The sequence below is a fragment of the Plectropomus leopardus genome, chromosome 20 (genome assembly GCF_026936395.1).
Source record: "Plectropomus leopardus strain MGB_pleo_1.0 chromosome 20, ASM2693639v1, whole genome shotgun sequence".
Lineage (NCBI taxonomy): Eukaryota > Metazoa > Chordata > Actinopteri > Perciformes > Serranidae > Plectropomus > Plectropomus leopardus.
The window spans coordinates 18,402,014-18,415,708 of record NC_142195.1 but is presented as its reverse complement, the minus strand read 5'-3'; the positions used below and the strand labels follow the sequence as shown (position 1 = coordinate 18,415,708).

The window sequence follows — 13,695 nt, the reverse complement described above, 5'->3', positions numbered from 1 at the left end:
CAACTTGTCGAATACCTCTGCTTTGTCAGTGGACATGCACCAGACACAGAAGCACAAAGGCACCTTTCATAGTGGTATGATGTGCACCAGGTTAATCAATATTCGAGGCAGAGGGCAACAACCCAACTCATCAAATATTCCCGCTTTGTCAGTGCCTTTGGCACTGGCACATTGCAAAATGGATGCAAAGAGTCACCTTTCAAGGCATTCTGTTATGCAGCAGGATTATCATTATCAGAGGCAGCTGGCAACAACACAACTTATCAAGGAAGAAAGTCCAAATAAGGCAGAGTGGTCAAACAGATTCCAGCCAATCCATGATGTTTCTAAACCTAATCATGTGCTCTTGCTACCTAAGCCTAAGGAAATAAACTTTAAAGCAAAGTGTGTTACCTTTATTTTGAAAAAGACAGTATGCATGTAACATGTAGAGATTGCACACTTCCTGTAAAAATGAAAATGCATTTTGTAAGGACACGTCCATTACGTAAACATGAAATGACACGAAGCCCGAGAGCATCCAAAATAGAAGCAAGAAGGTCATCAAGTATCCTACTTAGATGTGATAGTCCACCGACTTATTGATGTATTGTAATGAAAACATGTTGTCAAATTCACAATGCTTTAATCAATGCTCAAAACTTTCTGACCCCCCAAACTTCAATTTCATGTGTTCCCCACCAATGTTGAAACAAAACCTACACTCTTGAGGCAAAATACTTCACAAAGACAGCATAGACCATTTGGATTGTGGTCAGATTACATGGGGGAGAATAAAGGATGAATTTGAGTGTCTGAGGAATCAAGAAAAGCAACAGCATTTCAGTGGAAAAGCACATTGAGACATATTTTGTTCCCCCATTGTTGTCATACAAACTGTGCAGCTTTTATATCTTAATCATTACTGTGTCTGAACTTTTGAGTTCTGAATTCAGCGTCTTCTATGATATGCTGGGTCCGCAATCAAAGATGCGGGGCCACGATGCACCGCAGAGACAGCTTTGAATCACTGCTTATCTCCGAGGCAAGTTTGTTTACTTTTCCTACTGCTGCCGGACAGATAAATCGACTGGGAAGCAGAGAGAGTTTATACTCGCACAAAAAACGTTGGGGCCTCTAGGTAGAGAATTTGGGAGAAAGTTATTAAAATTGCTTTTATCAACAGTCTAAATCCACCCGATGCTGTTGTGCACCAGGGAGAGACGACGCTTGCTGTCATATCCACAGCTGCCAATTCCTGAGGTGCAGGGCATCAGATAATCTGGGTCTTCTTTAAGATGGGGACGCTGTTTCTGCATCACAGCTCCCAGAATGTAATTTTGAGAAGTGGGGCTGTGGTCACCTCAGAGACAAAGGAAGGGAGGGTGGAGGAAAAAGAGACAAATGAGCCTTGAGTTATCATATGAAAGCCTCCACCATTGATAAAATACCTGTAATTCTTTGGGGACACTGTCACAAAACACCAAATGAGGATCACTTTCTTTTCCCATCTCTCTCTGACTCTCTGTGTAGCAGTTATTTCGTGCAGCAGCACAGAATCCAAATATTGGCAAGCACATCAAGTACGTTGCTGTCAGTCTGACATTTCGCTGAATGAATGATGACATCAGCCTTAAATCACATTCAGAAGTGATTAAACATAATCAAATCCGACTGATTCATAGCAGAGCTTTAGCCTATAATCCAAACCATTCACTGTGCTTCCCTATGAATGATACTTTACTATTTTTAAGGCTTTACAAACAATGATTAAATTAAATCCAACTAGAAGAAATGCATCTTTGTGTTCTTTATTGATAGGATCTTGTAGGAAATACACATCACATTTTGGTTTCAAAATAAGAGATTGTTACATAGAAAAGGCATCATTGTTTTCCATTCACACTTGAAAAACCTTACAGTTGAATATGTATTGCTCTGTCAAGATTAGACATTTTTACAAATTGTAGAAGCAGCCCCCCAGGAGGAGCCTGAAGCCTAAGGTAAATTTGTTAAAAAATTCAGAAACAATGTCCACTTCAAACGCAGCGCAGACTATATTTGCATAGTGTGCATTTGATTTGAATAAATATCTGGCACAGACTGCAGTGACAGATTGCTCAAAATAACTTGATAAACGTTGCATATTCTCTGACAAATTGCACAGACTCTTCAGGTATTCTCTGGAGGAATCCAAGAAAAAAAAATATAAAAAGGCTGGAAAAGAATAGAATTACTTACAAGAAATAATCCCTCCCGTATACTGCATTTACCCTGACAACTAGCAATATCTGGAGTAGTTTCTACAGGGGCAACAGGAGCGTAGAAGAGTGAGAAGGGATAAAAATTAATTTCTTTTGAGTTATAAATGTAGAAATAAGTTAGCTATATGTATATTTACAATATCAGATCTGCAGAGCAGAAGAATCTTGCATTTCCAGGGTAAATTCATGCTTTTAATATTTAAAAATCAACACAGTATCTCTTTTGCTCATCATGGGTACACCATTACATAATTTATTTACAGGCTTTCACCAAGCGCATACTTCAATATAAAATGTCCATTATCTAATCTCAATAAATACATCCTCTAAAGTTATTTATTAAAAAAAAACATAAGTCAGCTTTTTCTCTTTTAGACATTCACTACTAGAACTTGCTTTTTGTTCTCTTTTACTCATTCATACCCAAAAAACTCACTGCGGCTCTCCTAGAGGTTTGACTACAGGCCACGGCATGTCAGGTAAGGGTGTCTGGGGCTCGACAGGAGCCTGTGTCTGCTGGTTGGCCCAGTTTAAGTCAACGCCATTCTTCTTTAGCGCAGCCAGGTGCTTGATGTCCAGCGTGGTAAAGGTGGTGAACTGGACCTGGTTCCGCTTACTGGTGGGAGAATGAAGCGGCTCGCTGCGATGTGGCCGGGCCAGCAAGGTGGCTGAGCGGTTCACCATGGGGTCAATCGCCTTTCCTTGAAACTGCTGCTGCTGGGAGCTGGTCCGGCTGCGGCCCAGGGTGGCAGTTCTTTCGGGAACGGCGGGTGCGGCGCTCACAGTGGGCAGGGTGCTCTCCATGCCGTGGTGGCCAATGGAGTCTATGGAGTGACGGGACTCCAGAGGGCCATGAGGCTCATGTTTTAGCGTGGATTCTTGAGCCGGGGCGCCTGGTGCAGGAGTGCTGTGATTGTTGCTCCCCAGCCACACCCAGTCATGCTTGTGATCTTTTGGGTCACCAATGGGCGGCGGGCCAGCCTGTATGGGGGTTTTATGATTCCGGAAACAGAGGTTATACGAAACACAGTTGAGCAAAAAAGCAAAAATAGCTATGCAGGAGACCCCCACTAAGGCATACATGCCAATTTCCATGTCCGACATAGCTTTGAATGTCCTAATGAGGTCACTCTCGATTACTTTTGGAGTTTTAGATTTGGGAGGCTCCTTCTTTGGGGTCAGCTCTTGTTTAGAAATGTCTTTGCTCAGTGGCGAATTGGGGTTTCCGAGCACGTTTCCATAGCTTCTCTTCTGCCCTTCTTCTTTAATAACTAAACCCACTGTTGTGTCTATAGGTCGAGCAGTGCTCATAGTTGTAGTGGCAGTTGTGGGAATGACAGTATATGTGATATCTCTTGTAGCTTTGGTTGTACTTCCAATCCATATGATTTGCGGCTGCATGGATTTTGTTGAAAATGTGGTTGAGGTTGTAGTTTCTGCCACGGTGGACTCTCGCTGGTCAACTACTGTGCTTCTTAACAACCATTTATCCATATCTGTGACAGACTGCTGTGAAGTCACTGTCGTTTTAAGCACACCTACCAATTCTGATGCACCGTCAAAATCTTTATTTTCGTTGGCGCTTCCTCCTCCTGCTACGACTCTGCTGTTACTCTGGAAGTTCATTCGGAGGAGCCCAGTGCCCACCGCCAGCTTGCTCTTCCTCTTGGACTTCTGACATTCCTCACAGATTCTCAGTTCCACTCTCACAACCGCCCCCTGGCCTCCACCTTCGCCTTGCGCTACTAAAAAAGTGGACTGTGGGGTGCGGCGTACTGTTGCCACCCCCTCATCTGGGGTAGAGACCGTCAGAGAGTATATACTGCGGTCAAACAGCTCCAATGGGAAGACTGCGCCATCACTGAACTGGACCCAGCAGCTAACCACTGCTTCCTGAGAGAGAGAGAGAGAGAAGAAAACTACATCAACTATTGGACTTCTACCTCAAAAAATCTCAAAACCAATGCTTTTTGGATCAAAACAGACAAACACAACAGCAAACTATCTGAGTGCCCTGACAGATCAGAAACTGAGAAAGACACTGACTTTGTACAGACTCAGTGACCACTGCCTGGCCACAGAGACCAAGAGACACATGCAGAGCTGACTGCCTGGAGAAGGCAGACTGTGTCAGCTCTGTGGTCAGCTGCTGGGTCCAGAGAGGTGGAGACAGAGCAACATTTCCTGCAACAATGTAGTTCATATTTAGATTTTAGAACAAAGTTCTTCACAAAAATGACAAGTTAACTCCAATATTTTGATACACTCTGACCAGATTAAAATGCAACATTTGCTTGGAGGAAATAGAGTCAGCATCATGTCAGTACATGTCACAGCTAAACAGACAAGATACATCTGTACGTATGTAGGTATGCGTGCGTGTATGTGTGCGTGTATGTATGCATGTAAGTATGTATGTATGTGTGTATGGATGTGTGTGTGTATGTGTATGAGAGAGAGAGAGATGTAGAGTGACGGAAAGATTGATTGACCTATGAATTTCATAAATAATATAATAATGAATGAATGTATGTAATATGTGTAAAATGAATTTTTGTCCGTTTTGTGAACTGCTTCGGTGATAGCACATGTTTGTTCATGCTCATAAAAGTATTTATATATGAAATTCGAATTTGAGATAGAGAGCAAAAGAAAGAAAGAGACTGTGATAACTGAGCAATAAAGAGTTCATATGTAAAAAGGAGGTCAGCACACACCAAATCAATACCCCCCCCCCCGGCTTTCACTGAGTGCTACATTCCCATGATTGTTAATAGCACTAAATTGCCTATGCTAATCTCTTTATGATTACACTCAGTAGGGTGCTATTGTTCCATAGATTATAGTCCAATGAAGTTAGACTATGAAGCATAATTCAACCAAAGTTGATAGAGAGTGGAGGAAAAAATGGAAGTTCTTTCTGAACAAAAAAGTACAACCACAAGGGTCATGTTAAGAGCCAATCCAATCACATGAATACACAATGACCTATTTCCTGTTGCTAATGTGAGCCACTGGGTCACCACAGACCTAACCTATATTTTGGGTTTGAATACATTATGAATCGCCCTGAGCAGAACATTAACAGCTTGCCATCACAGACACAATTGGCTGGTCATCTGCACTGGCATGGTTCCAACAGTGTGTTATTGGCAGGGGCAGAGCAGCCCCGGCGACAGCGTACTGTAGGTAAAGTGAGCTGTCGCTCCAGCAGCTATAGACCGCCTAATTGCTGCCCCATGCCTGCGTCAGGGAGCTGGTTTAAAATGGGCAAGCTGCCATGGCTAAATGTGTGAGTGAGCTTTTAAAATGATCATCTGTGCACCCTGTCTGCCTCTTCCGCTCGCTCACACAGCATGGGAACCACAGATGATGGTCAGAGCTGTGAACACAATGAGTTCACATTCTGGGAGGCAAAGAGAAAACACAAATATTATTACACCCTTAAGGTGATTGTTGCGCAAATCTGCACAGTTGTGGCAATTAGAATAATTCAGCTTCTCTTTGTAGAATCCTGTTATGTCTTTGCTGGGGAATATACATTTAGGATACTTTAATAGCACACTATTTTATCATGGCAAGTTTAAAGTGTAATTTTAAGCTCCCCTCACGGAGGGTTTACAAAAAAGTTGTTTTGAATGATATTGTTTGTGGTGTTACCGCTTCTGCTCCCTGTGCAGAAATAACATCACTGGAGGAAACTGAAATGAATGTGAGATAGTGTTGTTATCACCTAACATAGGATTTTTTTTCTCTCTGCTTTTGGTCTTTAAAGTGCAGCTTGAACAAGTTGAAATTCATCTTGGTGAGACACTCATCCTGCAGTGCTTACAAATGTTAATGTTTCACAATAAAATAGCGATCACTGGTTACTATTGCCAAGTTTCCCCCAGCACATCTATAGCTATTCAAAAGAATATCCGTGGTGAAGCAAAATTAATAACAGTGGGAACTGTTCAAGGAAATATGGTTATCCAGCCGAGTTGCAGAGGAAAATGTTGGCACTGTACAGTTTTGCAAACCATGGATATGTTATATTCTATGTTTCATAAGTATTAAGGTTGCAACAATATGAGATTTCCACAGTAGAACAACCAACTCAGAAAATATTGTGGTTTCACGGTATCACAGAATTATTATTATAAGTGTCCCTAAAGGGAGCTCCCCAGAAAATGAGAAATAGCTTATTTTCACTATTTGATTCACTATGAAATTGAGTCCAAGGTGAGTAAAAGTCGTAACATTTTCTCCACAGCTATCTTCTCGACTGCAGTTGACAAATACAGAACTCTGGTCTTAATTAGGGGTCGGCTGATTATCGGCCTGGCTGATTATCGTGGCTCATATTTTGCATTTAGCAGATTATCTGTGTCACTGTTTCATTTTAATGATCGCCAATAAAATTAGTGTGTGTGTCAGCATTGGAGGAACTTTTAGTCTGTAAAACCTCAGGTAAAATTTTATTTAATTTAAATTTTAATTTGCCTTTATAAACAAAGTTGGTGGGAACTTACTGTATTTGATGTTGAAAGTTCCAGTTTTGATTAAACATTTTCTAAAGGCATATAAACAAAGTTTTGTGTTGGACTTTGTTATATTCCAGATTCTAAATATTGACAGAAAGGTCATTTTTATTGTAAATGCATATTGGTTCCAAATATCTTTTATCGGTCTCATTAACTACTGATATCGCTATCAGCCGTGAACAAACAATATCGGTCAACCCCTAATAATACCTAACAACCTAATTTTTTTCAGATGGAGGTCCTTGAAGCAAATCAAAAAGGACCTGTGTCCTACTGTGCATCAACTGAGGTGTGCTTGACATGAAAAAGGTCGAGAACGACTGGTATAGTACAAAGTTTCTTTGTCCAAACATGAGAAGACATTTTACAAAAGATATTCCTACTTGAAAGCCAAGACTCCTCTGTGGACCCCACAAGTGGCATATTCTACAATACTGTATTATTCCAGCAGAGTTCAGTGCATACTTTCATCTCCAACTACAGTATGAGATGCCAAAATTTTCCTCCAGACACAAGATTGATTTTTCATTCCTTTATTCGGGGTTGCCAAATTTCTCTCAAAACTGTGTCTCAAAATGTCTTGTCTCTATCGTGTCCATCCAGATTTGAGTTTTTTAAACCTCCGACCACCTCTCTGAACAACAGGTGAGGGATCCTTTCTCCTTTCTATTCAGAGCCTTTTGATTCTTTACATGATCACTTTCTATTACTTTTACACACTGCACCCTAATACAACAAATAAATGTTTCATTGAACATAGCACTGTGTAACAATTCTCTCCCGACAGATGTCTTGCCAAACACTTGACATTCTTGCAGCATAACCACTGCTGCCTTAAAATAGTGATGCAATCAAGCTGTCTCCCTGCTGGTAACAACGACTCCTATAACATCCTAACAACACCCTCTCAGGGCACATGTATATAACCCAGTAGATTGAGGATCTAATCAAATTAAATTAAAATTAAATTCAATCAAATCAATTAAATCAATGTAGGTGATGCATTTGGCTCCAGCCACTCTATGATTAAGTGCTAAATCCAAAATCTAAATATTAATATGAGTACTTTAGTCTTATGTACAAGGTTTGATTTACAAGCGGGACGATCACAGGGCAGCAGCACAAATCATTTTTCTAATCTGCTAACAGTGCAAGAAGCGTGTTGGTCCTAAAACACAGGTCCATGACGATGATGATGTTATTCCTGCTGTTGCATTATACATGCATCTCTGAGTGTTTCCATGCTGGTCATAAAAGGAGGGAAATTGTCAGTGGTAGTCAGTGATGAATACCACCGGCTTGCTTGTTAAATGCCCACATTTTTAAGGAACAAGAAAAAAAGGGGATGTTTTAAGACTTTGCACACATCGGCAAAAGCATAGCTGCGCTGGTAGCAAGAGGAAACAGCTTACTTGTTAAAACGCCAATAAATAACTACATGGTTAGAATAAATGCAGACAAAAACGCATTGCGGGGCTCCCACTTTTGATATTAAATCACAGCCTATAGCAACCTGAATTTAGCATTTGTGTTTCCACTCTTACATAAGTCCTCCAATGAAGGCTTGTCTATGGGGGAGACACTGAGAGGTGCTCTCGTGGCGGTAAGTTTTAAAAGCAAGAGAGTCAGTGATTTAAAGAACGAGGACATTGTTCAGTGTATTGAAGTAATATTAGGATTGTTAAATATCAGAATTCAGTTCATGGCATTCTTCATGTTATCTGTCCTTGTTTACATATTTTCATTTCTAGGACTTTGTGACATCTCTAGGTTTTCCAGACATTTATAGGATTCCAGGGCGTTTCAAGGATTTTAGGACATTAATCTGAGTTTAGGACATTAATCTGAGTTTAGGACATTTCTAGGATTTAAGGATGTTTTTTAATTTATTTTATTTTTTTTACATTTCTAGGGTTTTAGGACGTTTCAGTGATTTAAGGGTATTTCCGGAATTTTAGGACATTATTAGAATTTAAGGACATTTTTAGACATTTCTGGGATTTTAGGGCATTTTTGGGATATCAGGACCTTTCAAGGATTTCAGGACATTTTCTAGGATTTTAAGACATTTTTAGGATTTAAGGACATTGGCGGTTTAGTTCAGACCTCTATCAGAGATAGGGGGATCCTCCACTGGCAACTTTTTAATAAACAAGCTCTGTGTTAATGCTGTTCTATGCAGAAAGTACAAAAATTCCCAGTGTGAATCACTTTATTTTATATCATGTATTAGAATGGTTAGGAGGCCACCCAGTACCATATCGAGGGCCAGATTTGGCCTGTGGGCAGTAGGTTGAAATAACACTGCTCTATACTGTATGATTCACTTCTTTTGTTGATGTCTTGTCCCATCAGATTTTCACACCCTGTTGAATGGTCCTCCACGGGTTATGTTGCGAGGCTAAAAAAGAGTAACTGGAAAACTAACGGGCGTAAAAAGAGACGAGCACCATCACAAACAGCTGAGCCGTGCCCCACAGTTTTATGCTTTGTGTGTTACAATTTTCCAGTTACTTACCTGTTTGAGCTGCGTAATCATCTCCCGTGTGGTTGCCGTGGCGACAATGGCCCTGTTGCTCCCCAGGCTGGGCTGCAGTGACAGAGAGAGTCCAGAAACCAACTGCACCCCCAGCTCTGTCACACTCACTTTATCATCCACCACCCTGATGCTCCTCTCAGCCAGGACCGATGAAGTCAGAGGGGACAGCACCTGCAATGAGTACAACCTCATCCAAACTGCAGATGGATATACACGATTATAGCATGCACTGCACGTGCTGAAACCACACACACACACACACACACACACACACACAAACACATAAACACCACGGCTCACCTGCACAGTGGTAGAGCCCACAGCGCGTCCCTGCAATACCACCCCATCCTGCACCCTGGCTACATCAGGATCAGCCACTTTTAGAAAAGAACGTACAAGCTTGGTCACATCCGCCTGTTGATCAAAAGAGAGAAAAAAATACATGAAAATACTGTCTGAAAAATCTAGATAAAGGAACATTTCAACCCAAAATCAATTTCCTTTATTATCCGCATACCTTTAGTGATTTTTATCAACTTAGATTAGTTTGGTGTGAGATGCTGAGTGTTGAAAATTACAGTCATAGAGATGTCTGCCTTCTCTTAAACAAAATAAAACTAGATGGCACTCAGTTTGTGGAGCCTAAGGCACCAAAAAAGTACATTTGAAAAACTAAACAGTAATGTCTTTATCCAGAAACCAGCTAGCAGTACATGCATGCTTCCTTCTGCACTTTGATACGGTTAGTGGGTAGTTCATTAGTTCATTAGAAAGAAAATAGTTCCTACATAAACCTAATCACAGCAGGGTCTGTGGATTAATTTGAGTAAACTGGTCATTATTTCTGGAAAAAGACATTTCTTTAAAGTTTCTCAAATGTTTTTTGTTTTTTTTTTTCAGTTTTGAGCACTACAAGCTGAGTGCACAGAGGAGAGAAGGCCGACATCTCTATGACCAACGCTTAAACCAAAACAACTGAGATTGATAAATAGCACTATAGATAAGAGGAAAAAATATAAATTTTTTTATTTTGAGGTAAACTGTCCTTTTAAGTCACTTCAGTAATGACTTTTATATTTACCTTCCAATCAGGACCCAGGAAGTACTCAACAGGCTCTGCCCCGGTCAGTGGGTCAGGCAGCACCTCAGCGTCAGCCTGCGCTACGAATGGCGTTAGCACCCTCAGTGTCGAGTGCTGGTACTGCAGCATGCAACCCCTGCCCTTCCTCATCTCCTCCTCTTCCTCACTGTCCCATGTTGACCTGACGCACAAAGACAATCTATCTATATTTATTTCATACTTTTGGACCTGGACCGTTCATTAGGAGCAATACTGGAATACATATACTGTTTGATTATTCAGTGCACCACACTCTAGGCACAGAAGGAGCAGAAAAACACCAGGGGCAGTGAAAGTGAAACTTAATTGTTCATTCTGCTTTCAGTTTGCTTTCACTTGCTTCTGCAGCAGCTGTGCCTCTCATCGATTTTTTTTTTTTTTTTACCTGAAGAGATCAAGCCTGGTGACTTCCCACTGTATTGAGCCTTTATGCTAAGCTAAAGTAAGTTCAAAATAAGTTCATATTTAGCAAACAGGCATGAAAGTAGTAACGATCTTCTTTGGGAAAGCAAATAAGTGTATTTCACAAAATGTCAAACTATGATGGCTGAATCATGGGTAAAAGGCATGACAATCATTCACAAAAATATGCATATATTTATGTGTTATGTAGTGTCTGTGATGTGAACTTCTAAATGGTGATTCTACTGTGCAGCAGAGAGACTAGGAAACTCAAAAACAATGGAGACGAGTGGTGTGATTGTTGATGCCGAAAAAAGGCACAAAACATTTGCTGAGTGACCTTTCCTCTACATGAATTTGAGCTAAATTAACCAGGATTCCACAGCTGATTGGTTTGTTTGTGGGGGATGGAGGTTAAGCTGTGAACCATCCTCAAACCCCTCAGCAATGATCATTCTGTATAATTATCGTAAGCACAGCTGGTCTGCCACGCACCGCACCACAGGTGTGCTTGAGGGCTGGTGGATTTTCTTTCACACTGCAGGCAGGACGCGACTGTCAGGTGCTGCAGTCCAAATAAACATCATTATTATATAGCCTAAGGTCAGAGCTTAACATGTGATGGAGATGCTGTTGAATTAAATAAGTGTGACTCCACACTAAACAGCAAACTCACTCGTTTCTCAATCCTTTTGTCCATCTCACGAGGTTATTATTAGTTCAACCTGCAGAGAATAAACTGCTTATTTCAATTTCAGTTCAAGTCTTTTAAACATCAGCAATCATTCACAGAATTAGCGGTTTGTTTAAATGCTTTTATTTTTACTCGCCAAAAACACTTAAACACAAAAGACTGAAGTTTCAGTGTTGAGAATATTTGCCATGGTTACTCAAATTTGCTATTTGATCTGTGATCACCCTTGAGCGATACACTTTCTATTGGGTTGCCAGGCAGCTAATTAACATCAACTTATACCTTGTTATTTTGTATCTGTTAGTGTCAGTGTGATTACAAGTTTATTTCATGCTACACTGAACAAAAATGTAAATGCAACCCCCCCCCCCCTACAAATTTTGATTGCAAATTGGTTAAATATCTGTGTCGGTGGAAATCTAATCGCCCTTCTACATTATTAGATTGGTTACATGAATTGTCAAACTACATGTCATTAGATATAATCTGCCGCAAATAAATTCTATAGCAAGAAGGGCAGCTTCAGGTGCTATTGGTAGATAATGCTGTGCTATAAGGCACTTGTCTTTTGTGGCCATATACTTTAATGTTAAGATTCCCAGTGCAAATTGTAATGCAATATGGAACAACTGCCTTGTTATCAAAATGTCAATCAAATCATGTAAATCTTTGAATTTTTTTTCTTTCATCCTTTCTTCTTTCTTTTGTTGTTGTCAGTCATTTTTTGTTGTTGTTGTTGTCTATTTTCTTACTTATTCCTGACTGATTATTTTGTCTAGTTCTTTGAATATACTCACACAACTGGGTAGAGGGTGGTTGTATAGAGCTTAAGTGGGCTGAGGAAAGTGGGCACAATTGTATCATGGACTGTTTTCTGTCTATCTTTGTGAAACTACATAAAACACTCAAATAAAAGAGTGAGCACTTCTTTTTGAAGATAATCCATACATCTGACAGCATGACAATGGCACAGAATGAATGTTCATTTCACTACCATAAGAAGTCTCCAAAGTCATTTCCATGAATTTGGCAGTTCATCCAATCAGCCTCACAACTACACAAGTCGGTTCTGATGATGACCTGCTGTCAGGTCAAGACCCTGATGATGACAATGAGCCTGCAGATGAGCTTTCCCGAGACGCTTCCTGATGGTTTGTGAAGAAATTCTTTGGTTGTGCCTTCCTACAGTCAGAATGCTCCCTGAAACCCAAAAACATCTGTGGCATTGTGCTGTGTGATTAAACTGCACATTTTAGAGTTGAATTTTATTATGATCATCTCACAGCACACCTGTGTTGTAATGATACTCTTTAACCAGCATCTTGATATGCCACACCTGTCAGGTGGGTGGATTATCTTGGAAAGGGAGACGTATTCACTAACTCAGATTATAACAAATTAGCAACAATCTGACAGAAATATATGTACTGAATGCATAAAAACATCTAAGATCTTTAATTTAAAATTTGTGAAAACTGGAGCAAAAAAAAGTGTTGCATTCATATTTTTGTTCAATGCATTTTGAATCCAGCAGAGATAAAAATAATAGTGGGAACTTTACTGCAAATCATAATCTGTTGCGACCTGATGGTACACACAAAACTACAGAATTTACATTTTGTGTATGAAGCCCCCAGTCTGTTCTGTTGCTACCAATTAGACAGAAATTCCAGTTGTTTCTCTGCCACATATATAACACATCCAACACAAGCAGCAACACAAGCTTCACCCAGAAGATTCCACACTCGCAGACACTGGCCATTACAGTCGCTGTAGAAATTTCACATCTTTGACCTCTAATCTTTTGTGGGTATTGAATGTTTTGGGAAATGAAAGCATCAAAGAGTTTTTTACCCTGGAGAAAACTAACAGTTGGCCATCATCATTAGTATTGAGTGAAAAAAAAATGACTTTACTGTAAGTATTGAGTGAAATTCCACTAACCTTTGTCTCCAGGGCAACTGTGTTGGCTCTGCAGCGTCCTGCCCACTAATGCACTGAACCAAATGTGATGTTTCTATGACTGACTGCATTACCACTATGCAGACGGATATTCGAAACACACCTCTCAATGTGCTGTAATTCAACACCACCACTAACTACACACTCAAAAATTACCATACAGCTGAATCCACATCCCTCTGACACTGTGTCAACAAAGCCGATTATAA

At 40.3% G+C, this 13,695-nt stretch overlaps 1 protein-coding gene across 2 annotated transcripts in view; it reads right to left on the bottom strand.

Moving 5' to 3' along the window:
• Positions 1-1,765: 1,765 nt before the first annotated feature.
• Positions 1,766-13,695, bottom strand: part of LOC121960275 (transmembrane protein 132D) — a 45,874-nt gene continuing 33,944 nt past the window's right edge. For both annotated transcript variants that reach the window (XM_088070945.1, XM_088070946.1), the window contains exons 7-10: positions 10,390-10,570; positions 9,609-9,722; positions 9,288-9,479; positions 1,766-4,136 (exon numbers count right to left, since the gene is read on the bottom strand). In XM_088070945.1, coding sequence (XP_087927071.1) covers positions 2,676-4,136; positions 9,288-9,479; positions 9,609-9,722; positions 10,390-10,570 — 1,948 coding nt within the window. In that variant the 3' untranslated portion in view covers positions 1,766-2,675. The remainder of the gene's footprint in view (positions 4,137-9,287; positions 9,480-9,608; positions 9,723-10,389; positions 10,571-13,695) is intronic.